This window comes from Procambarus clarkii, chromosome 31 (assembly GCF_040958095.1).
Source record: "Procambarus clarkii isolate CNS0578487 chromosome 31, FALCON_Pclarkii_2.0, whole genome shotgun sequence".
Classification (NCBI taxonomy): Eukaryota; Metazoa; Arthropoda; class Malacostraca; order Decapoda; family Cambaridae; genus Procambarus; species Procambarus clarkii.
The window spans coordinates 37,972,686-37,999,162 of NC_091180.1; the positions used below are offsets into that span (position 1 = coordinate 37,972,686).

The following is a 26,477-nucleotide window of genomic DNA, read 5'->3' on the forward strand; positions in this document are numbered from 1 at the left end:
TCCTTGACAAGACATGGACTCCATGCTGGGGCGGCATACTCCAGGATTGGCCTGACATATGTGGTATACAAAGTTCTGAATGATTCTTTACACAAGTTTCTGAATGTCGTTCGTATGTTGGCCAGCCTGGCATATGCTGCTGATGTTATCCTCTTGATATGGGCTGCAGGAGACAGGTCTGGCATGATATCAACTCCCAAGTCTTTTTCTTTCTCTGACTCTTGAAGAATTTCCTCTCCCAGATGATACCTTGTATTTGGCCTCCTGCTCCCTACACCTATTTTCATTACATTACATTTGGTCGGGTTAAACTCTAACAACCATTTGTGCGACCATTCCTTCAGTTTGTCTAGGTCTTCTTGAAGCCTCAAACAGTCCTCTTCTGTCTTAATCCTTCTCATAATTTTGGCATCGTCCGCAAACATTGAGAGAAATGAGTCTATACCCTCCGGGAGATCATTTACATATATCAGAAACATGATAGGACCGGGTACAGAGCCCTATGGGACACCACTGGTGACTTCACGCCTATCGGAGGTCTCACCTCTCACCATAACTCTCTGCTTCCTATTGCTTAAATACTCCCTTATCCACTGGAGCACCTTACCAGCTACACCTGCCTGTCTCTCCAGCTTATGTACCAGCCTTTTATGCGGTACTGTGTCAAAGGCTTTCCGACAATCCAAGAAAATTCAATCCGCCCAGCCCTCTCTATCTTGCTTAATCTGTGTCACCTGGTCGTAGAATTCTATTAAGCCAGTCAGGCCAAATTTACCCTCCCTGAACCCATGTTGGCGATTTCTCACGAAGTCCCTTCTCTCCAGATGTGCTACCAAGTTCTTTTTCATGATCTTCTCCATCACCTTGCATGGTATACAAATCAAGGACACTGGCCTGTAGTTCAGTGCCTCTTGCCTGTCGCCCTTTTTGTATATTGGAACCACATTCGCCATCTTCCATATTTCTGGTAGGTCTCCCGTTTCCAGTGACCTACTATACACTATGGAGAGTGGCAAGCAAATTGCCTCTGCACACTCTTTCAGTACCCATGGCGAGATCCCGTCTGGACCAACAGCCTTCCTAACAACCAGATCCAGCGTTGTTGTGGGTGGGTGTAGTCGAGTGTAGGTGTAGTCGTGTGTGGGTGTAGTCGTGTGGGGGTGTAGTCGTTTGGGGGTGTAGTCGTGTGGGGGTGTAGTCGTGTGTGGGTGTAGTCATGTGTGGGTGTAGTCGTGTGGGGGTGCAGTCATGTGTGGGTGTAGCCGGATGTGTGTGAAGCTGATTGAGGGTGTAGTCAAGTGTGAGTGTAGTCATGTGTGGGTGTAGTCGTGTGTGGGTGAAGTCGTGTGTGGGTGTAGTCGTTTATGGGTGTAGTCGTGTGTGGGTGTAGTCGTGTGCGGGTGTAGCCAGATGTGTGTGTAGCAGATTGAGGGTGTAGTCTTGTGTGGGTGTAGTCGTGTGTAAGTGTAGTCGTGTGTGGGTGTAGTCATGTGTGGGGTGTAGTCATGTGTGGGCGTAGTCATGTGGGTGTAGTCGTGTGTGGGCGTAGTCGTGTGTGGGTGTAGTCGTATGTAGGTGTAGTCGTGTGTGGGTGTAGTCGTGTGTGGATGTAGTCGTGTGTGGATGTAGTTGTATGTGGGTGTAGTCATGTGTGGGTGTAGTCGTGTGTGGGCGTAGTTGTGTGTGGGCGTAGTCGTGTGTGGGCGTAGTCGTATGTGGGCGTATTTGTGTGTGGGCGTAGTCGTGTGTGGGCGTAGTCGTGTGTGGGAGTAGTCGTGTGTGGGTGTAGTCGTGTGTGGGTGTAGTCGTGTGTGGGTGTAGTCGTGTGTGGGTGTAGTCGTGTCTGGGCGTAGTCGTGTCTGGGCGTAGTCGTGTGTGGGTGTAGTCGTATATGGGTGTAGTTGTGTGTGGGTGTAGTCGTTTGGGTGTAGCCGGAAGTGTCTGTAGCTGGTCGAGGGTGTAGTCGTGTGTGGGTGTAGTCGTGTGGGGGTGTAGTCGTGTGGGGGTGTAGCCGGATGTGTCTGTAGGTGATTGAGGGTGTAGTCAAGTGTGGGTGTAGTCATGTGTGGGTGTAGTCGTGTGTGGGTGTAGTCGTGTGTGGGTGAAGTCGTGTGTGGGTGTAGTCGAGTGTGGGTGTAGTCGTGTGTGGGTGTAGTCGTGTGTGGATGTAGTCATGTGTGGGTGTAGTCGTGTGTGGGTGTAGTCGTGTGTGGGTGTAGTTGTGTGTGGATGTAGCCGGATGTGTGTGTAGCTGATTGAGGGTGTAGTCGTGTGTGGGTGTAGTCGTGTGTGGGTGTAGTCGTGTGTGGGTGTAGTGTGTTGGTGTAGTCGTGTGTGGATGTAGTCGTGTGTGGGTGTAGTTGTGTGTGGGTGTAGTCGTGTGTTGGTGTAGTCGTGTGTGGGTGTAGTAGTGTGTGGGTGTAGTTGTGTGTGTGGGTGTATTCGTGTTTGGGTGTAGTCGTGTGAGGGTGTAGTCGTGTGTGGGTGTAGTCGTGTGTGGGTTTAGTCGTGTGTGGGCGTAGTCGTGTGTGGCGTAGTCGTGTGTGTGTGTAGTCGTATATGGGTGTAGTTGTGTGTGGGTGTAGTTGTGTGTGGGTGTAGTGTGTTGGTGTAGTCCTGTGTGGATGTAGTCGTGTGTGGGTGTAGTTGTGTGTGGGTGTAGTCGTGTGTTGGTGTAGTCGTGTGAGGGTGTAGTGTTGTGTGGGTGTAGTTGTGTGTGTGGGTGTAGTCGTGTTTGGGTGTAGTCGTGTGAGGGTGTAGTCGTGTGTGGGTGTAGTCGGATGTGTGTGTAGCTGGTCGAGGGTGTAGTCGTGTGGGGGTGTAGTCGTGTGTGGGTGTAGTCGTGTGTGGGTGTATTCGTGTGTGGGTGTAGTCGTGTGTGGGCGTAGTCGTGTGTGGGTGTAGTTGTGTGTGGGTGTAGTCATGTGTGGGTGTAGTCGTGTGTGGGTGTAGTCGTGTGTGGGTGTAGTCGTGTAGTCGTGTGTAGGTGTAGTCGTGTGTGGGCGTAATCATGTGTAGGTGTAGTCGTGTGGGGGTGTAGTCGTGTGTGGGTGTAGTCGGTTGTGGATGTAGTCGTGTGTGGGTGTAGTTGTGTGTGGGTGTTGTCATGTGTTGGTGTATTCGTGTGTGGGTGTAGTCGTGTGTGGGTGTAATCGTGTGTGGATGTAGTCGTGTGAGGGTGTAGTCGAGTGTGGGTGTTGTCGTGTGTGGGTGTAGCCGGATGTGTGTGTAGCTGGTCGAGGGTATAGTCGTGTGTGGGTGTAGTCGCGTGTGGGTGTAGTCGTGTGTGGGTGTAGTCGTGTATTGGTGTAGCCGAATGTGTGTGTAACTTGTCGAGGGTGTAGTCGTGTGTGGGTGTAGTCGTGTGAGGGTGTACTCGTGTGTGGGTGTAGTCGTGTGAGGGTGTACTCGTGTGTGAGTGTAGCCGGATGTGTGTGTGGCTAGTCGAGGGTGTAGTCGTGTGGGGGTGTAGTCGTGTGTGGGGTGTAATCGTGTGTGGGTGTAGTCGTGTACTTACCTAATTTACCTAATTGTGCTTGCGGGGGTTGAGCTTTGGCTCTTTGGTCCCGCCTCTCAACTGTCAATCAACTGGTGTACAGATTCCTGAGCCTACTAGGCTCTATCATATCTATATTTGAAACTGTGTTTGGAGTCAGCCTCCACCACATCACTGCCTAAAGCATTCCATTTATTAACTACTCTGACACTGAAAAAATTCTTTCTAACGTCTCTGTGGCTCATCTGGGTACTAAGTTTCCACCAGTGTCCCCTTGATCGTGTTCGACCCGTGCTGATGAGTTTGTCTTTGTCCACCCTGTCAATTCCCCTAAGAATTTTGTAGGTGGTTAGCATGTCTCTCCTTAATCTTCTGTTTTCCAGGGATGTGAGGTTTAGCTCCTTTAGCCTTTCTTCGTAGCTCATTCCTCTCAGTTCCGGGACGAGCCTGGTGGCATACCGCTGAATCTTCTCTAGCTTTGTCTTGTGTTTAACTAGGTATGGACTCCAGGCTGAAGCTGCATACTAGAGGATTGGTCTTACATAAGTGGTATACAGGGTTCTGAAAAATTCCTTACACAAGTTTCTAAAGGCAGTTCTTATGTTGACCAGTTTAGCATATGCCGCTGATGATATTCTTTTGATGTGGGCCTCTGGGGACAGGTTCGGTGTGATATCAACCCCCCAAATCTTTCTCTCTATTTGACTCTTGCAGGATTTCACCTCCCAGATGATACCTTGTGTTCAGCCTCCTGCTCCCTTCGCCTAATTTCATCACCCTACACTTTCCTGAGTTGAACTTTAGGAGCCATTTTCTAGACTATTCCTTCAGTTTATCCAGGTCATCCTGTAGTCTCTATCTATCTTCATCCGTCTTGGTTCTTCTCATAATTTTTGCAACATCAGCAAACATTGAGAGGAATGAGTCTATACCCTCCGGAAGATCGGAAGATCGTCTACATATATTAGAAACAGGATGGGTCCAAGTACTGAGCCCTGTGGGACTCTGCTGGTGACATCTCGCCACTCTAATATCTACCCCCTCACCGTTACTCGCTGTTTCCCGTTGCTTAAGTACTCCCTTATCCACTGGAGCACCTTCCTTTTTACTCCTGCCTGTTGCTCCAACTTTTTTTAATAGCCTTTTATGGGGTACTGTGTCAAAGGCTTTTTGAATGCCAGGAAAATGCAGTCGGCCCACCCTTCTCTTTCCTGCCTAATTTTTGTTGCCTGGTCATAAAATTCTATTAAACTTGTGAGGCACGATTTACCATCCCTGAACCCATGTTGGTGGTGCATTACAAAGTTATTTCCCTCCAGATGCTCTACGAGCCTTTTCCTCACGATCTTCTCCATCACCTAGCATGGTATACATGTTAAGGAAACTGGCCTGTAGTTCAGTGCCTCTTGCTTGTCACCCTTCTTGTATATTGGGACCACGTTAGCTGTCTTCCAACTTTCTGGTAAGTCTCCTGTTTCCAGTGACCTGTTATACTCCATAGAGAGTGGCACACTTAGTGCTTCTGCACCTTCCTTTAGTATCCATGGTGAGATTCTGTCAGGCCCAACAGCCTTTGTCACATCCAGCTCCAGCAGACACCTTTTGACCTCATCACTGGTGAGGTCAAATTCTTCCAAGGTTGCTTGGTTTGCCGTCTCCTCACTTAGTGCAGGGGCTTCTTCTTGTTCTATTGTGAAGACCTCCTGGAATCTCTTGTTGAGTACTTCACACACTTCCTTGTCTTTCTCTGTGTATCTGTTCTCCACTTTCTGCAGCTTCATCACTTATTCCTTCACTGCTGTTTTCCCTCATGATGTGGCTGTGGAGCAGCTTTGGTTGGGTCTTGGCTTTACTCGCGATGCCATTTTCAAACTGTCTCTCTGCTTCCCTCCTCACTTTGAGGTACTCCTTTCTGGCCCTCTGGTATCTCTCCATGTTCTTTTACTCAGTTGTTTTGCTACCTTGCATTCCTGGTTGAACCATGGGTTTTTCTGTTGTTTTTCGTTTTTCTTCTTTTGGACGGGGATAAACCTGTCTGCAGCTTCCTGGCACTTCTGGGTGACAAAATCCATCATGACCTGCACATTCTTGTCTCTATGTTCTGTTTCCCATGGTATTCCCCCTGAGGAAGTTCCTCATCTCATCATATTTTCCTCTTCGTTAATTCAGTCTTTTTCCCTCCGATCCCATCCTTGGATAGGTTATCCCTACCTCCACCAGTACTCAAAGGTCAGTACACTGTGGTCACTCATTCCTATGGGGCTTCAACTTTGACTTCCCTTATTTCTGACTCATTCAGGGTGAATATCAAGTCGAGTCTAGCTGGTTCATCATTGCCTCTCACTCTTAATTGTGGGTTCCTTGACATGCTGGCTCAGAAAATTCCTTGTTGCCACTTCCAAGAGTTTAGCTCTCCACGTATCTACACCTCCATGTGGGTCCCCATTCTCCCAGTCTATCTTTCCATGGTTAAAATCGCCCATGATTAAGAGTCTTGAGCCATTCCTGCAGGTAACTGAAGCTGCTCTCTCTATTATATTAATGGTTGCCATGTTGTTCCTATCAAACTCCTGTCTAGGTCTTCTGTCATTTAGGGGAGGGTTGTAAATGACTGCCCCTATTATCTTAGGTCCACCCATTGTTATAGTTGTTGTTATGTAATCTCTGAATCCGTCACAGCCCGGAATTTCCATCTCATCAAAACTCCAGTCCTTCCTTATCAGCAGGGCCACTCCTCAACCTCCTCTCCCTTCCCTCGCTTTCCTTACTATATAGTAGTCCTTTGGAAACACAGCATCTGTTATGACTCCTGACAATTTTGTTTCCATTAGTCCTATTACATCAGGGTTTTCTTCTTGCGCCCTTTCTGCCAGTTCACTTGCTTTATTGGTAATCCCATCAATGTTTGAGTACATTACCTTGAAGCTCACTTTCTTATATCCAATTTCACCCTCACTTTTCACAAGTGTAGGAAGTTGTTCCATGGTCATTGCTACTTGAGTAGGCTCATCCTTCTGTGAGGTAGTTGCCAGGGGTTCAGGGAAAGGGGGAGTGGGGGATGGAGGGCTTAGGTCTTCCTCAGGCCTGCTTGGGGCAGGAAGAAGCCCTGGATGTGTGGGGTGTAGTCGTGTGGGGAGTGTAGTCGTGTGGGGGTGTAGTCGTGTGGGGGTGTAGTCGTGTGGGGGTGTAGTCGTGTGGGGGTGTAGTCGTGTGTGGGTGTAGTCGTGTGTGGGTGTAGTCGTGTGTGGGCGTAGTTGTGTGTGGGTGTAATTGTGTGTGGGTGTAGTCGTGTGTGGGTGTAGTCGTGTGTGGATGTAGTCGTGTTTGGGTGTAGTTGTGTGTGGGTGTAGACGTGTAGTAGTGTGTGGGTGTTGTTGTGTGTGGGTGTAGTCGTGTATGGGTGTAGTCGTGTGTGGGTGTAGTCGTGTGTGGGTGTAGCCGGATGTGTGTGTAGCTGATTGAGGGTGTAGTCGTGTGTGGGTGTAGTCGTGTGTGGGTGTAGTCGTGTGTGGGTGTAGTCGTGTGTGTGTGTAGTCATGTGTGGGTGTAGTTGTGTGTGGGTGTAGTCGTGTGTGGGCGTAGTTGTGTGTGGGTGTAATTGTGTGTGGGTGTACTCGTGTGTGGGTGTAGTCGTGTGTGGATGTAGTCGTGTTTGAGTGTAGTTGTGTGTGGGTGTAGTTATGTGTTGGTGTAGTCGTGTGTGGGTTTAATCGTGTGTGGGTGTAGTCGTGTGTGGTGTAGTCGTGTGTGTGTGTAGTCATGTGTGGGTGTAGTCGTGTGTGGGTGTAGTCGTGTGTGGGCGTAGTCGTGTGTGGGCGTAGTTGTGTGTGGGTGTAGTCGTGTGTGGGTGTAGTTGTGTGTGGGTGTAGTCGTGTGTGGTTGTAGTCGTGTGTGGGTGTAGTCGAGTGTGGATGTAGTCGTGTGTGGGTGTAGCCGAATGTTTGTTTAGCTGATTGAGGATGTAGTCGTGTGCGGGTGTAGTCGTGTGTGGGTGAAGTCGTGTGTGGGTGTAGTCGAGTGTGGGTGTAGTCGTGTGTGGGTGTAGCCGCGGTTGAGTGTAGCTGATTGAGGGTGTCGACTGGGTACACATGAGACCGGTGGATACAGGGGATAGGACATGCTAACGGTCGTGGTGACCTGACTGTGTCGGAACACTCGGGAGAGTTTTGAAATTATGAAAGGAGATGCTGTAAATATTAAAAAAAGTAGTAAATATGCAGCAAGAAAATAAGACATCAATTCATTATTATTATTGCGGGTTTAAAAATTAAAAAAATTGATGGAAATATTTCTCAATTCAGATGATATAATGTTGGGGTATAGTTTGCGATTTCGAACACCGCCACTATTTCCCCAGAGGCGGCAGTCTGCCTCTAGGCCTTGTCCTGTGAACACGTGGTCGCTGCTTTTACACACCACTACACAACCCTACACCCACCCCCCACACCACCGCCGCCACCCCCAACACCACCGCTGCCACTCCCCACACCACCACCCCCCACACCACCACCACTGCAAATCCCACCACACCACCGCCGCCACCCCCACCACACCACCGCCGCCACCTCCAACACCACCGCTGCCACCCCCCACACCACCGCCGCCACCCCCCACACCACCGCTGCCACCCCCACACCACCGCTGCCACCCCCCACACCACCGCCGCCACCCCCCACACCACTGCCGCCACCTCCAAAACCACCGCCGCCACCCCCACACTACCGCCACCACCCCCAACACCATCGCTGCCACCTATAACACCACCGCACACACCTCCAACACCACCACCGCCACTCCCAACACCACCGCAGCCACCCCCACTTCACCACTACACGACACCACACCCCTACATCAGGCTACTACAACACACCACCATATCACACAACTACACCACGCCACTACACCATGCTACTACACCATGCTACTACACCATGCTACTACACCATGCTACTACACCACGCCACTACTACTACAACACCACCCCAACTACACTACTACAACTACTACTACACCACCACTACACTACTACACCAGGCTACTACACCACCACTACACTACTACACCAGGCTACTACACCACACCACTACACCAGGGTACTACATCAGGCTACTACACTACACCAGGGTACTACATCAGGCTACTACACCACACCACTACACCAAGGTACTACTGATATCAGGCCACTACACCAGGCTACTACACAATGCCACAACACCAGGCTACTACACCACTGTACAGAAATAACATCACATGAGACCAGAAGATATGACAGGATGTGCAGAATACCCCCGTTGAAAAGCAGAGGTGCAACAGGTACTCTGAGAGAGAACTCTATCAACATCAGAGGCCCGAGACTGTTCAACAAGCATCCACTACTCATAAGGGGCATAACTGGCAGACCCCTCACAGTGTTCAAGAGAGAACTGGATAAGCATCTCCAAAGGACACCTGATCAACCAGGCTGTGACTCGTACGTCAGGCTGCGAGCAGCCGCGTCCAACAGCCTGGTTGATCAGTCCAGCAACCAGGAGGCCTGGTCGACGACCGGGCCTCGGGGACGCTAAACCCCGGAAGCACCTCAAAGTAACCTCAAGGTACTACACCAGGCTACTATACCATGCCACTACATGCTACTACATGCCACAATACCAGGCTACTACACCACGCCACTACACCAGGCTACTACACCATGGGACTACAGCATGCCACTTCCAGGCTACTACATACCAGTACACCATGCCACTACATCATGCTACTACATCATGCTACTACATCATGCTACTACACCAGGCTACTACACCAGGCTACTACACCACACCACTACACCATACTACTGCACCAGGCTATTTGTGGGGCGTATACTCACGACCCATCCTTAGGAGGCCCCGGCAAGATCGGCGATAGCTTCTTGTTGGGTGTTCTGCCTCTAATTGTGGCTCCATGGTAGGTGTAGGGGCACATTCGTGAATAAATTTTCCTTTTCGTCATGATGATGACCCCTGTTTCGGCTGTTTCTGGTTTACCTTCTCAGGCTCGTGGGGTGGGCGACCAAGCCCCCGAGTCAGTCCGTGTTGGAAGACCGGGCTCTGTAGCCTCCGCTGCATTGGGCCCCGACCTTGCTCCTCCTTTGGCCTCTCTGACTCCTTCCTCTGGCTCCCCTCCCTCCTCTGTGGTTGGGTCGAGCCCCAAGCCCCCAGTGGTGACTACCTCGTCCCCTGGCGCGGCTCCATCTCTAGTTGTAACTACTGCACCTTTTAACCCCTCACTCTCTGGGGTTTCTCACCGCCGTTCTCGTCACGGTCACGGCCGCCCTCGCTCGATTCCTTCCAGTTCTGCTACCTATCAAGCCTTGTTTGGTCCCACTTCGTGGGCCAAATATTTTGATCTCCTTCCTCTTGATTCTGCGCCTCCTGACGATTTCTCCCTCCATCGACATCTCGTTGATTCCGTGGATGCCTCCATTACTTTCAACCCCACTCGTCTCGGTACACGTGTCGTTGCTGCTCCTTCTCAGGATGCTGCTTCCCGCTTGGCTGCCTTATCCTGCCTTGGCGAGACCCCCGTTCGGGTCTCAAAGAATGCTCAGTTGAATGCCAGTGTTGGCACTATTCTGCTCCCGCCCCATGTTGCGACCGGTGTTCGGGACCTGCCTGCGCGACTGCCACGGCGATATTCGACATATCCTTGCTGCCCAGGGCCATTCTATTCTCCAGGTGGACACGTTTACTCATCCCCCTCGTGGTAGTCGCCGTCAACCCCTCCGAATTGTGAAGATTACCTTTGATGGTAGGACCCTTCCACCCTCTGTCATTCTTGCTGGTGCCAGGTGCTCTGTCCAGGAGTAAATTCCTTCTCCTCGGCTCTGTAACAAGTGCTGGAGGTTTGTGCATGGTGCCCTCCGCTGCTCCGGGACTGTCTCTCTCTGTCCTTTGTGTGGTGGCAAAGGTGGCCCATCCTGCCTTCTCCCGTGCGTGTGTCCATTACAAGCTTGAGGCAGCCGTCCTCAACTTGAAGCACCGGGAGCGTTTGTCTTTTCCTGAGGCGAGACGCCAGGTTCGCCGGCTCCCGCCTTATGCTAATATCTCTTATTCTCGCGTGTTGTGCTCTTCCTCTCCTCGTCCTTCCCGCCTTCCTTAGACTCACAACCGTTTCCGGGCCTTGGACCCTGATATGCCCACTGCCCCCTCCTCTGTTCCTTTGAGTTTTCTCCCGACGGATCCATCTCCTGGTCCTCTGTCTGGGGTTCCCCTTCTTTCTACCCGGCCTGTCTTGTCTCCTGTGTCTTCTTCCTCATCTCCCTCCGTTCCTCCTTCCCCTCCGTCTCTTGACTCTCCCCGCCGCCTGTCGGTGCGGGCTGATGTCCATCGCTCTCCAAACGGATGTCATGTGTGCTCTCGTTCAGCTTCTCCTGTTGAGACGCTAGAATCCGTTGCCCAGTACGTGGTTGCTGGGACACCTGTCTCTTTAAGTCAGAAGCGTAAGCCTGGCTCCTCTCCTTCCTCCTCCCCGGCGGGTAAGAAGGTTTCGCTTTCTTCCTCGGCCCCTACTTCTGCCTCTCTTGCTCCTTCCCCTCCCATTTCGGTGGTTGCGCCCCCTGTTCCTGCTATGGAGGTTTCTTTAGCCCCCGCTTCCCTCTCCGTTGCTGCCCTTACTGAGGTGCGCTCCCCTCTTTCTACCCCCCTCTTCCTGCGACTGTCTTTGACTGCTCCTCTCCATTGTCTCCTCCTCTTCCTTTTCCTCCTCCGGACCCCGCCCGCCCACCTCTGATCTGTTCTCCCGTTTCCTTCCCTCCATCTTTGCTCAGTTTACACATGCCCCCTAACCCTGACTTTGCTGACCCTGATATTCTTTAACGTGCTCTGTTGCTCTTTCGCCTTTGTTTCTTCCTTGTTCTCTGGTTTTGTCCTTTCTCTTCTCGTCGTTGTCCATTCTTCAATGGAACGTTCAAGGTTATTATGCCAATTTCCTCGAACTCCAACTTCTGATTTCGCGGTTTTCGCCCCTTTGTGTCTCTCTCCAGGAGCCGATGCTTGGTGCTCGTCCTGGTCGTTTTCGTGGCTATTCCTTTCTCTCTCTCCCCCCAGCCGTTGCTGGGGCTTCTAATTCTTCTGCTCTCTTGATTCGTGCTGATGTTCCCTTTGTTCCTTTACTTTTTCCTTGGCCTCTCCATTGTTCTGCTGCTCGTATCTTTGTGGGGAAATGGTACACAGTTTGTTCCATTTATCTCCCCCCGAGTGTCCCGCTTTCTCTTCCTGATTTGAAACACCTCCTAGACTCCTTGCCTAAGCCTGTGCTCCTGCTGGGTGACTTCAATTGTCGTCATTCTCTTTGGGGTGACGTCCTGATGAATACCCGGGGTCGCCTTCTTGAGCCGTTTCTCCTCTCTTCTTCCCTGTCTCTTCTGAATTCTGGTGAGCCCACTCATTTGGACTCTCGGACTCGCACCCTTTCTTGTCTTGATCTTTCTCTCTGCTCTTCTTCTCTTTACTTAGATTTCACGTGGCAGGTTCTTGATGACCTCCATGGAAGTGATCATTTCCCCATTCTTGTTTCCTTTTTCTCTTTTTGCCCTTCCCTCTCTTTCCCTAGGTGGCAGTTTGCTAAGGCGGAGTGGACCCTATTTACCCTCAGTGCTGCTCTCTCTGACCTCTCCCTTCTGCCTCTCTCTTGCGCTCTCCTCCTTTTTCATGACACTGTCTTCAACGCTGCCCTCCGCTCTATTCCTCGCTCTTCCTCTTGGGGTCCACGGAAGTTCCCTGGTGGAATGCGGGCTGTGCTCGGGCTGTCCACTGTAAGTGTGCAGCCTGGAAGAGGCACCGCCGTAGGCAGACGACCAATTCTTTTCTTTTCTTTCGGAAAGCAAGTGCGGTGGCCCGTAGAGCCATCCGTACGGCTAAACGTGAATGTTGGGCATCTTATGTCTCAACAATTACGTCCGAAACTCCTCTGGCCCAGATCCGGAAGCGTATCCGCAAGATAGCGGGTAAGTTCATTCCCGATGTTTCACTGGTCCTTCACCTTCATGATACTCTTGTGGCGGACCCATTGCAGGTCGCTTCCGAACTGGGTTTCCACTTTTCTTCTGTTAGCTCTGGTCTTCATCTTCCCCAATCTTTCCTTCTTCATAAACCTGTCCTTGAGTCTCGTCCTTTAGATTTCTGCACTCGTCTTCAGCTTCCCTATAATGATCCCTTCTCTCTCTCTGAACTTCGTTCTGCCCTGGGCCTCTGCGGTTCTACGGCGGCGGGCTCCGATGGTATTCATTATGAGATGCTTCGCCATCTCCCTCCGTGCACGTCCTCTACTTCTAAGACTTGTACCATGACTTTTACGCGGAAACGGGTCGTTCTTCATCCCTCTTTGTCACTTTATGGTCATCCCCTTGAGTACAAAGATTCCGCAAAGCTTTTGGGGTTATTCCTTGACACTCGTTTGTCTTGGTCTCCCCATATCTCTTACCTCCGTGTTGAGTGCTCTAAGGCCCTTACCCTCCTTCGGGTCTTGTCCCATACTTCTTGGGGGGCAGATAGACGCACTCTCCTTGCTTTACATTCCTCTCTCGTCCTGTCTAAGCTCGATTATGGTTGCCCTGCTTACTCCTCTGCTTCTCCTTCTACTCTTCGCTGTCTTGATGCTTTGCACCATACTGGGTTGCGCCTCAGTTCTGGTGCCTTTCGTTCGACTCCCGCTCTTAGCTTGTATGTTGACACTGGCTTCCTGTCTCTCCAAGACCGCCGTGATCGCTATTGTCTTCGCTATCTTGCGCGGTCCTTACAACATCCTTCCTCTCGCCTCTGTCGTGCTTTAACTTTTACCCCTCCTGCGGTTCCTGTTCCTCTTCACCACCTCCCTCTTTCTGTCCGGTTACCTCGTCTACAGGACTCTCTTTCCGTTCATATTTCTAATGTTTCTCCTCATGTTGTTCCTTCTTTGCCCCCGTGGAGAATCCCTCTTCCGCGGTTTTGTACATCCTTGACCCGTATCACTAAAGCTTTTACCCCTCCTACGGTTCTAAAACGCCTTTTCATTGAGCACTTTTCTTCTCACTCCCGCTCCGTTTATGTCTTCACCGATGGGTCTAAGTCTGCAGACGGTGTTGGCTACTCTGTTGTTTTTCCTGATCACACTTATATGTGTCGCTTACCTCCGGAGACTAGCATCTTTACAGCGGAGCTTTATGCTATTCTCTATGCTCTTCGTCTCCTGCTTTCTCGTTGTCAGTCTTCCTTTGTAGTTGTTGTTGACTCTAGTAGTGCCCTCATGGCTCTCGGGTCCTTTAATCCGGTTCATCCAGTAGTTGTCGAGATCCAGCATTGGCTGTTTCTTGTTCACAGTAAATTTAAGTTGGTTGAGTTTTGTTGGGTTCCCAGCCATATTGGTGTGTCTTTAAATGAGCGTGCGGATGCTGCCGCCAAGAAAGCTGTCCGCTCTTGTCCCATCTCGTAAAGGTATTCCGTATTCCGACTTTTACCCAGTTATCCATTCCTCCGTCCTTACCCGTTGGCAGGCTTCTTGGTTGTCTGTTACTGGTAACAAACTACGTACACTTAAATGTTGTGTTTCCTCGTGGCCGTCCTCCTTCCACCGTAACCGGCGGTGGGAAACAGCTCTGGCGAGGTTGCATATTGGCCATGGTCACTTGATGGAGCGCCGCCCTGCTCCTTATTGTCCTAGTTGCATTGTCCCTCTTACAGTCGTGCATGTCCTTCTTGAATGTCCTGACTTCCAGGACGAGCGTGTGTCTTGCTTTCCGACCGCCCCTCGCGGTCACCTGTCCCTCAATAGAATTCTTGGTGACTCGGATACTTTTGATATCGTTCGCCTTATGCGTTTTTGTTCTCGTATTGACATCCTTGGTGATATTTAGCGCCCTCTGATTATTTTGCGCATTTGATGGTGCTACATAGCCTTCCCGGTTTGGTGCCTTCTTTTGATAATTACTTACTTACTTATCTCTCCCATGTTGTTTTTCATTCTCCCAGTCTATCTTTACGTGGTTGAAGTCGCTCATGATTCCATGTCTGGGTTCATTCCAACAAGCAACTGAAGCTTCTCTCTCAATTATGTTAATCGTTGCCATGTTGTTTCTATTGAACTCTTTTCTGGATCATCTGTCATTTAATGGAGGGTTGTAAAGGACTGCTACCATTACCTTAGGCCTACCCATTGTCATAGTTCCTGTTATGTAGTCTCTGAATCCTTCACTGCCCAGAATATTCATCTCTTCAAAACTCCAGTCCTTCCTTATCAGCAGCGCCAATCTTCCTCCTCCTTCTCTTTCTTCCCTCTCTTTCCTTACTATATAGTAGTAATGCAGATTTATTTCATGTGTTATGATGCCTGACAATTTTGTTTCGGTGAGTCATACGGGTTTCATGCTTTGCCTTTTCGGTCAGTTCACTTACTTTATTAGTAATCCCATCGATGTTTGAGAATATTACCTTGAACATGACCATTCCAATATCCATTATCACACACACTTCCTACTGACGTAAGAAGTTGTTCTATCATCAGGGCTACTTGCATAGGCTCGTCCTTCTGTGGGGTAGTTACCAGGGGGTTTGGATGGAGGTGGGGTGAAGGATGGAGGGCTTAGTTCTTGCATGGGCCTGCTTAGGGCAGGAAGAAAACCTGGGTATGGGGACACGGGGGGTGCACTGGGTGATGGGGGACGGGAGAGAGTATTTGGGTGGCATGGTGGTCATTACGTAGAGGAAGGGATGGTTTTGGCTAAGGGTGGGGGGAATCCTAAGGGACGGCAGGTGTGGGTGTTGCAGTCTCCTTTGAGGTTCATGAATTGCTGGTTTTGTTTTCCCTACTTCCCTCTGGGATTGTTGGGTTGGAGGCTGAGGTTACCTGGCTCCCTTCCCTCTCCTGGCACCTTTTCCTTGCATCTTCTGCCTGCATTATCTTGTCCCTGGTCATGTCCTTCTGAAGGAATATCTCTCTCTATTCCATTACATTTTGTCGTTTGCTCTTCTTTACTAGAATATCCTCTTTGGTGGCCTCATTCCTGAATATTTCCTTTATCAATCGATTTTTGCCTTTGTTGTACTTCTTAAGCCTGAAAGCTTTCTTTATGCTTGCTCAGCCCTCTCAATTTGTATCTCCTTCAGGGTCCCTAACACCGCAGCTTTTTTCTTAGCCTACCACTTTTTCTGACTGGAACCTTCTTGTTCCTACTATTACTAATATCTACTATTACTACAGCTTTTTTCCTTTCGATTAGCTGATTCGTGCATATTGCTGCCGCCCATGAAGTTACTACTTACATTGCAACTTCCATGACTGTGGACATGGCTTCTGATCTCTTCCTCAGCATTTCAGCAAAGGTGGCACCCATTTTAGAGCTCTCTGCTAGTGCTATATTCGGTGCTACCTGGGAATTGATTGCCATGACCTGAGTAGGGTATTTTTTAGGTTTTTTATTTCGTCCTGCACTGCTCTCAGATCCATTTGTTGTTTAATTAAGGTGTTCCTCATATCTTTCAATTCCCCAATTATTTCCCTCCATGCACGAGCGATCACCTCCATGTGTGAATCACCCTGTCCCTCTTCTCGACCTGTGTTCTGTTGTTCTACCATTATGCTTGATCCCTTTTTGGTACATAGGGTTATTGATAGACTATATGGATAAAAGATATGAAGAGAGGGAGAGGATAATATAGGGGGGAGACAGAGAGAGAGAGGAGAATATAGGGAAAAGATGAAGGTAGATGAGAGACGAGAGGGGATAGGGGGGAAGGAAGATTAGTGGATGCAAAGAGGGGGATGTAAGGGGTGGAGTGAAAAGATGAGGTTGGGAGTTAGCGACAGAAATAGAGAAGAGCTGGAGAGAGAGAGAGAGAGAGAGAGAGAGAGAGAGAGAGAGAGAGAGAGAGAGAGAGAGAGAGAGAGAGAGAGAGAGAGAGAGAGAGAGAGAGAGAGGGGGGAAGGGGGGGGGGCTCATCCTGTTCCTTGTATGATTGTCGCCTAATGTTCTTAATGAATAAGGGCAATTCCTACTGATGCACATAACAGGCTCATGAAATAAATGGGTCTCTAGGAGTTGGTTTCAACTTAGTTGAGGTAGGATTACAGCTCTTGTTTGTAGTTTCACCCAGTTCCTTATAAGATAGTTGCCTATGTGATAGTGTCAAAGTATATTCTAATGACATAAATGAGTTTCTAAGAGCAAGCTTCAGATGAGCCGAGGTAGGATAACAGCTCTTGCTTGCAGTTTCACTAGGTACGTTATAACCCTGGTATAAGAGAGAGAGAGAGAGAGAAAGAGAGAGAAACAGAGAGAGAGAGAGAGAGAGAGAGAGTAGGAGAGAGAGGGAGACAGAGTAGAAGAGACAGAGAGAGAGACAGAGACAGACAGACAGACAGACAGACAGTGAGAGTGAGAGTGAGAGAGCGAGCGAGAGCAGGGAAGGGGAGGGTATATCTATTTACGTGTACATTATTGAGCACATCATTCTCACCCACCAGAGTTGTTATAACAAAGGTGCACGAAGCTAAGAGGGACCTGGAAGCTCGTGAGGCGGAAGAGTCTGGTGAGCTGAACACCCTGGAGTCTCTCCTCACTACTCCGGGTCTTTCCTTCAAGGACGTCGTCACATTCATGATGGATCTCTTCTTTGCTGGTATAGACACGGTAAGATCATAACTTTCACTTCTTTCATTTACAAATATTGATCACTTTTGTAACTTATAAAAAAGCTGTTTTATCAATGACCAGGATTTACTTAATATAATTAATGGGGAATATTTCATCTATATAAATAAAAATCTAAATTTTTGTTTGTTCAAAATCGCTAATCTCCGAAAATTCTTCACCGATTGCTTTGAAATTTTGACATAACGTTCCTTTCGAATACGCACATTTTTTTATATACCTACATATAAATGCCACACCTGTGACAGGTAAAAACATGTTTTTTTTTTTTAAATAGCGCCATCTGTTGCACGTAGGAGCAACATACGCTATACTAAATATGTTACGATTCCATTTCAGTGTTTCCGATTGCGTTGATAAATTGGATTTTCATAGATTTTATTTATTTTAATTTTGATTTAATTATTTTGTGTGACATTGCGTTGGAATTGAGCTGTGTTGTTTACCATACTGTTCATTTCGTGATTATAGTTTATTTTTTTATTTATTTAAATTTTGTTCGTTTCGTTGTTTTTCAACTGTTCTTCCTATTTTTCAATGATGGGAACATCAGATCATTTGAGAATGCATCGAACGAGGGAGTGGGGAATTTTGGGGAAGACGAGGGGACAGTGGATGGGGTATTAACGGGGAGGACGAGGGGACGGGGGAGTTGGGGATGGTGGGGACGAGTTGACGGAGGAATGCAGAATGGTGGGTAGGACGAGGGGGACAGGGGGAAGTATGGGGAGGAAGAGGGAATAGGGTGGGGGAATGGTAGGGAGGACAAGAATAACGTGAGGGGGGATTTGTGGTGAGGAGGAGGGGACAGGGGAGGGAGGAATGGTGGGGAGGACGAGGGGACGGAAGTTGGGGATGATGGGGACGAGGGGACGGGGGAATGGAGAATGGTGGGGAAGGACAAGGGAACAGGGGAGTAGGGGATGGTGGGGAGGAAGAGGGAGCAGGGTGGGGGGGGGAGTGGTAGGGAGGACGAGGAGACGGGGGAGTGGGATATGGTGGGGAAGACGAGGGAACGATGGAGTTTTTTTTCTACCACAGACGTGACCACACATTTACAATGCTAACCATCATACATACATTTTCTTCTGTCCTCAATGGACAGGGTTAGAGATGTGTTAAACGTATAGTTTAGGCGTTTATTGAACAATCAACCACAGAAGGTAATTCGGTGCTCTTAAAATGCTAAGCTAACCTACATACGTAAATACATAGCTACACAGATTTACATATTCCCTACATAAAGTTTTCGATGTGTCTTTTACATAGTGTCATTAATGTGCATTTACAAAGGTGAAATGTAATTCTGATCAGCTTCTATATATACTTTATACACATACACAAACACATATATACGTACATATACACATATACATACATAAATACACACACATGCATTCACTTACATTTGTTTCTTTTGCTCTGACACGGTGAGATAGATGACAGAGAAACTAGTGTGAAATTAAACACTTAATCACTGAAGGTGATTAAGGTGCTTTTTACAAGCTTAGGTTATATAGTTACATCACATACATACATTGATACATTACATGGTCAATCTTGGGTACAAGGCCAATATATCAAGTGATCCAGTACTCATATAGTAATTACAGAGTTCAGCATACCTTAGCCCTGGAGGGCGAAAGTCAATCAGTATGGGTCATTCGACAATATAATGTTCAAGAGAGTGCATGTTTTCTCTGTCACAAAGTTGACACATTGTGTACTCGACATTTGGATTTTGAGAAAGCTGCCAGATATGTCTATATCCCAGGCGTATTCTGGCGACTATAACATCACATTGCCGGGTTCTTGTTCTATTAGTCCCATATGTGAATGTCTCCTCACGATATCTATCATAATATTTAATGCAACAACTTTCAGGTCTTTGTGAATTTGTTAGGTGGGTGAGATCTTCATTAGATATTTGTTTAAGTATTCTCTTTGTCACTGCTAATGAAACACCCATATCAATTTCTACCACTGGTTTTCTACAGGCTGTCTTTGCAAGCATATCAACAGTGTCATGCCTTGAGATGCCAACATGTGATGGTATCCATAGGAATTTAATTTCAAATCTGTTTTCTTTAGCAGCTAAAACATTCATTCGAATATCGCTGACAATTTTCTGAGTGTCACTACTATTTGCGTTCAATGCCAGGAGTGCACTCTGCGAGTCACAGTATATAAGTCCACTGCTTTTTTCTTTTAAAAATTCAGTGGCAAGGTATATGCCTGCAAGTTAGGTTTGAGTTGTACTTGCCCAGTCATTGACGTGCTTCATTCCTGTATGTACGAGAGAAGATAGTTCAAATATATTACATGCACATCCGGTACATCGTCCACTTTCTTCTACAGAGCCGTCGGTATAGCACTGATAAACATCGTTACCCATACTCTGAGTACTTTCAGTGATGTTTTTCAGTGTTAACTGTTTTAATAATGTAGTGTGCACACTATCTTTCTTGGGCGCATTTACAAAATCAACTGATAGATCCCAGTTATCCCATGGAGTAATTGGTTGATTAATCATTAATTGAGTTGGGTACATATTTAATATTTTGATGGAGTTGGCTACCTTGTAGAACCAAAATACATAATCAGATTTCGTTCTTCTTCTATAGACCTCAGGTGAGTGCAGCATATTAGAAAGTTTAGCTTGAAACTTCATGTGTTGTCTAGATCTACTCAATGCCTTCACGCCGAAAACTGTGCAAATAGACAAAATTCTCTCACTTATGGTAGGTAATTTTAACTCTGCTCTCATATTAACTATTCTCGTGGACTTTGGAGCCCCAAGGATGAGACGCATAGCTTCATTTTGCAAGGTTTCAAGAGATTTCAACTCTTTGTCTGTATACAGTGTGAGATGTAGAGCATTGTAGTCAATCAAAGAGCGTATAAATGATACATAAAACATTCTAGCAAGTGTCACGTTAATTCCATGATTGACACCAACAAGGACCCGCAAGGGCTTTAATCTCTCCCACAGTCTCCTCTTGAGAGAAGATCCAGGGTCGTTAATGGGACCACCATGGTATCTATAAAACTCGCAGTTCTCAAGTGCTCACCCATCTATATGATAATTGGCTGGTGGAATACCACATGGAATGAGGGCACGAGTTTTCTGTACAGAGATAAGGAGGCCACATTCCTCAGCTCTAGTAGCAAAAGCATCGAGCAAAACTTGCATTCTAGGCTTGGAGGCAGCCTGTAAACATATATCATCAGCATAACAAATGACAGTGTCTTCATTATTAGTTGGAAGATCTTTAATAAGTTTATGCATCAGAACGTCGAACAACAAGAGGCTGAGGACACCTCCTTGTGGAGTTCCCGGTTCAAAATGTTTGCTCTCTCTGTGATTTTAACACCATTAAACAAAACATATACTGTTCGATTAGACAAATAGCCCTTTATCCATTATAGTAATTTTCCTAGTATTCCCAGCTCGGCAAGCTGTTCCAGTATGATTTCTCTGTTTGCTGTATCAAAAGCTGCTGATAGGTCGATGAAGACTGTTTGAGGGGAAGCTTCAATATGTGCGAAGTACTCAGCAAAACAGTGTTGTGTACTGAGCCCAGGCATAAATGAAAACAGTTCGGGTGACAGGTACCCCTGTATGCGATACATGAAGAACAATACGTTCAAGCACTTTTCAAACACACGATGTTAGAGATATGGGTCTATAATTACCTGAGTGTGGTTTGGGGATGGGAACAATGACACTCTTTGTCCAAGCATCAGGTAATACTCCTTCACGTAAACTCATTCTGTACAACACTAAAAGGTGATTACCTGGTACGTGTGAGACTAATCTCAGTAGACTGTATGTAATATCGTTCTCTCCAGGAGCAGTTGATTTTCCCATCTTTAGTGCATGATTTAATTTCTATTCAGTTACATCATTAAGGTCCGACACGTCGATAGCTGTACAGGCAAGATTGATGGTTCGTTGTCTGTTGGGGCGTGTGTCGAGCTGTATGTTAATTGGGAGTGAGTCGTAGCTTGATGTTAGTGCCCATTGATCAAGGAGAATGTTTGCTTGTTTTAGTAGGCTGTGGTGCAGTGGTTTGGTTGGGTTGCTTCTAGAGATTTTTCGTATCTTTTCCCAAACTTCAACAAGTGTTATTTACTCATTTATACTTTGTAGGAACTCTTCCCAATGTTTATTACGTATAACGTTGCTCATGTCTCTCACCTCTCTATTTGCAACTAGAAATGCATGCAAGTCACCTTGTGCTTGGGTTCGTTTGTATGTATCTCCAAGTTGCTTTACTCGTTCATGTTCTTTAACAAATACGGGGTCAAGAACCCACTTGGATGGTGGTAGGTGTTGCCCACTTTTGCTAGGCTTAAGGCCTGTTCCCCAACACACCCATGTGTCGTAGTAGGTAGTAATTGTATCAACGAGATCTCTGGAGAAGGCTTGTACATTCGTTATTGTGTAATCTTGATACCATTTTGACATACAATTAATAAAGTGGTCATGCAAGCCATATGGAATATTCATTTTCCGTCTCTGATGTCTATTAGGTTCATCACACTGTACTTCATAGGAAGCAGAAACTGCATAGTGATCACTAACCAAGTGATTTACCAACGAACATTCCATCCTATCTTGCACAAGGTTTCTACCCATTACATAATCAAGTCTGCCTCCCAATAAATGAGTTTGGGAATCCGTAGTATACACGGTTAATCTGTTGTCATAAACATATTTTATAAATTTGCAAATCACTTCTATCACGGTAAATCACTTCTGATGTATGCTAAAAGCCTGTGGCGTTACTGTTAGTATAGGATACAAACCCTTTGATCTTTGGTGGGGTTTTGTTTATCATGTTGGACGTGTAGGGCTCCTGTATAGCAATTATATCTATGTTGTTGCTGGTAACATGTGCAATTAGGTCATTCAGTCTTTTGTTGATGCTACGAATGTTCCAACTGAGAAACCTAATGGTCTTTGTGTCAGCAGCAACCATCGTCTTTTTGTTGTTCCTCCCTGGGACTTGTGGTCCCATTGTTGTCCTCGTCTCACTTCCACAACGTGTCAATAAGTGACTACGACGTAAAGAGCCACACCAACCTGGCGTTTGGTGTCGTCAGGAACATCTGGTGGCATCATCAGTTTCTTGATCACAGAGGAACTCGAAATGGTCCGCGAGTGAATGTTCTCTGTAAGCTGCATGGTATAATTACTGTCACACTGAATTTTATCATTTTCATTCTCGTACTTGGCTTGAGCGCGTTCGTTAAGGTCAATAATCATTATAAAATATGCTGATGCAGATCGACTTCCTTTTCCAGTTAATGTTTCTTTGTCATTAACACTGCTGTCATCCCTGAGCTGACTGACGACGTCGCTGCCACCGCCTCCGTTGTCGCTCTCCTCTCTGCCCCGTCGCCGCCGTCACCACCACCGCAGGTACCTTTACCAGCTGGGGCCACGGCTGTGACACAGCAGTGTGGAGGCTGCTGTATCTCTTGTGCAGGAGCCCGACGTAGCGTCTGTATAATTTCAGCCAGTTCTGCTACCTGTGCTTGCAAGGCTGCCAACTGTCCTTTAACTGTTGTCTCAGCCTGTTGTGTGTTGTCAGGGGCGTTGCTGGTACTGTCACCGCTATGGGATGGGTCAACAGTACTAGAGCCGGCATCAGTAGGTACTTATTGAGTCTCGGGCTCTTGCCTCCTTGTGCCAAGGGAGGCTGGCCGTTTGGTACAGTCTGAGTGCCAGATGGTGACTCCTTCCGTACCACATTTGAAACACTTCAGCGGCGGTTTACACGGAACCACAATTTCAGAATGTTGCTCTGCTTCTGTTACAGTCTTCTGTTGCTCCTGTTCCAGCTTTCTTTGGCCTCTGGTCTTCTTATACTGCTAGTCCTTCAGTGGGTGATCACTGGAACAGAGAGCACACATGGGTGTGGGGCGCCAGCAGTGCTTAGCTATGTGACCACTGCCACAGCACACATAACACTCCGCAGGGTCTGGCTGACACACCCTGAACGTGCTGGGGCGCACATACAACCCACCAAACGAATACTCGCCAGGTGGCTTCAGTAGTCTTACCATTCTTGGTCAATCTTCGTGCTTTGTGTACCCCATCTAATACATAGGCCCACTCTAGTGGATACCCGTGACTGTACCTGTAGACTAGGTATTCATCCATCTTCTTGTTCCGTGTTGGGTTATCTAGATGGGAGAACTTTACATCGCCTATTTTCCCTTGTAGAAGAGCCTCCACAACTTGCTGCTTCTCTCTTGACACATACCCATATGGAGAGTTGACATGTGGACGTACCACGCCTGCAGAGCCAGGTGGGTACACCTTGCTCAGTTTCTTACTCCACACAATCCTGTCGCCACACTCGTGCCTTTAGGGAAGGTCAGACGTGTGTACTCGCTCCTCTGTGCTACTGGACGTCGTCCACCCTGTTGTTCACCAGGCTTCTGTTTCCCTTGTTTCCTTCTCTGGCTCTTACTTACCAAATCCACAAACCCATCACTGGGTGGTGGGGTAACAGTGCCACTGGTCACGGTAGGGGAGAACCCTGAGGGGTCCAGCAGCTACCTCCTCCATACCTGCTTCTTCAGGCGACGGTAATTGAAGTAAGTTCGTCCGATACCTGGTTATCATTGATAATCATATAATGATGATTAGCACGACAAATGGCAGAGCAGGCAGCATGCCTTACCAGTCATCAGCGCCAACAGCCATAAACCTGCACTGAGGGGTAGAGCACTCTCAGTGGGTCTCAGTGGGACTAAAAGATGAGGGTTAAGTATGCCAGAGGAGAATGGTCTTTACAACACAGTATAATAGGGTCTTTACTGCCACCCTAAGTGACCACAGGCCTCTTTAGTAAACAGGTGGTGAGGTACCCTGTGGTCAGCGCTGGCTGCCTCCCCTCACACACACACACACACACACACACACACACACACACACACACACACACACACACACACACACACACACACACACACACACACACACACACATACACACACACACACACAAAACACACACACACACAAAACACACACACACAACACACACAACACACACACCACACACACCACACACACCACACACACACACACACACACCACACACACACACACACACACACACACACACACACACACACACACACACACACACACACACACACACACACACACACACACACACACACACACACCTAGTCTTCACTCTGAACGACTCCGACATAAGAGAAATCGGTTTTGAGGACCCAGTAGGAATGAGCGACCACAGTGTACTGGTGTTTGAGTACTTGATTGAAGAAGGGTTATTGAACTCGAGGAGGGATACCGAAACCAAAAGGTTAGCATACCGAAAGGGAAACTATGAGGGGATAAGAAAATTCCTAACAGATATAGCATGGGAAACAGAGCTCAGGGGAAAGACGGCCCAAGATATGATGGATTACATCACGCAGAAGTGCAAGGACGCAGCAAACAAGTTTGTCCCAGTCCAAAAGGAAAACAGAGAAATGAAGATGAGAAACCCATGGTTTAATCAAAGATGTAGGCTAGCTAAGCAGCAAAGTAAAAGGGCATGGAGAAACTATAGGAATAACAGGACACTGGAGAGCAGAGAAAGATACCAGAATGCCAGGAATGAATATGTCAGGATGAGAAGAGAGGCAGAAAGACAATACGAAAATGACATCGCAAGCAAGGCAAAGACTCAGCCTAAATTGTTGCATAGCCACATTAGGAGAAAAACAACAGTAAAGGAACAGGTTATGAGATTAAGGATAGGGGCGGAAGGATTCACTACAAATGACAAGGAAGTGTGTGAGGAATTGAATAAGAAATTCCAGGAGGTCTTCACCTTAGAACAAGGAGAAATTCCAGAGGTAAGTGAGGGAATAGCTAACCAGGAACCACTGGAAGAGTTTGAGATTACCAGTGGGGAAGTAAGGAAGTGTTTACTAGAGTTGGACGTGACGAAGGCTATAGGCCCAGATGGAATCTCCCCTTGGGTTCTAAAGGAAGGAGCAAGAGAACTGAGCCTACCACTCTCCATAGTGTATAACAAATCACTGGCAACAGGGGAACTGCCAGATACTTGGAAAGCAGCTAACGTAGTCCCGATATACAAGAAAGGGGATAGACAGGAGGCACTGAACTACAGGCCAGTGTCCCTAACCTGCATACCATGCAAGCTGATGGAGAAGATTGTGCGAAAAAAACTAGTGGAGCATCTGGAGCGAAGGAACTTTGTAACACAGCATCAACATGGGTTCAGGGATGGCAGGTCCTGCCTCACAGGGTTACTTGAATTCTACGACCAGGCAACAAAAATAAGGCAAGAAAGAGAAGGGTGGGCAGACTGCATATTTTTGGATTGTCAGAAAGCCTTTGATACAGTGCCACACAAGAGGCTAGTGCGAAAGTTGGAGATGCAGGCTGGAGTGAGAGGGAAGGTACTCCGGTGGATAGAGGAATACCTAAGCAACAGGAGACAACGAGTCTGTGTGAGGGGTGAGGTCTCAGATTGGCGAGACGTCACAAGTGGAGTCCCGCAGGGGTCAGTCCTTGGACCTATACTGTTTCTGGTATATGTAAATGATCTCCCAGAGGGTATAGATTCGTTCCTCTCAATGTTTGCCGACGATGCAAAAATTATGAGGAGGATTGAAACAGAGGATGATAGTAGGAGGCTACAAGATGACCTGGATAGACTGAGTGAATGGTCCAACAAATGGCTGTTGAAGTTCAACCCGAGTAAATGCAAAGTAATGAAACTAGGCAGTGGAAACAGGAGGCCAGGCACAGGATACAGAATAGGAGATGAAGTACTTAATGAAACAGACAGAGAGAAAGATCTAGGAGTTGATATCACACCAAACCTGTCTCCTGAAGCCCACATAAAGAGAATAACGTCTGCGGCATATGCGAGGCTGGCTAACATCAGAACGGCGTTCAGGAACCTGTGTAAGGAATCATTCAGAATCTTGTACACCACATATGTAAGACCAATCCTGGAGTATGCGGCCCCAGCATGGAGCCCGTACCTTGTCAAGCACAAGACGAAGCTGGAAAAAGTCCAAAGGTATGCTACTAGACTAGTCCCAGAACTAAGAGGCATGAGTTATGAGGAAAGGCTGCGGGAAATGCACCTCACGACACTGGAAGACAGAAGAGTAAGGGGGGACATGATCACAACCTACAAAATCCTCAGGGGAATCGACCGGGTAAACAAGGACGAACTTTTCAACACTGGTGGGACGCGAACAAGGGGACACAGGTGGAAGCTGAGTACCCAAATGAGCCACAGAGACGTTA

General features: G+C 47.7%; 1 protein-coding gene across 2 annotated transcripts in view; it reads left to right on the plus strand.

The window, feature by feature from the left end:
• The window catches only part of LOC123749131 (probable cytochrome P450 49a1), a 457,485-nt gene that overhangs the window by 324,552 nt on the left and 106,456 nt on the right, over positions 1-26,477 (plus strand). For both annotated transcript variants that reach the window (XM_069334715.1, XM_069334714.1), the window contains exon 7: positions 16,970-17,135. In XM_069334715.1, the coding sequence (XP_069190816.1) occupies positions 16,970-17,135 (166 nt within the window). The remainder of the gene's footprint in view (positions 1-16,969; positions 17,136-26,477) is intronic.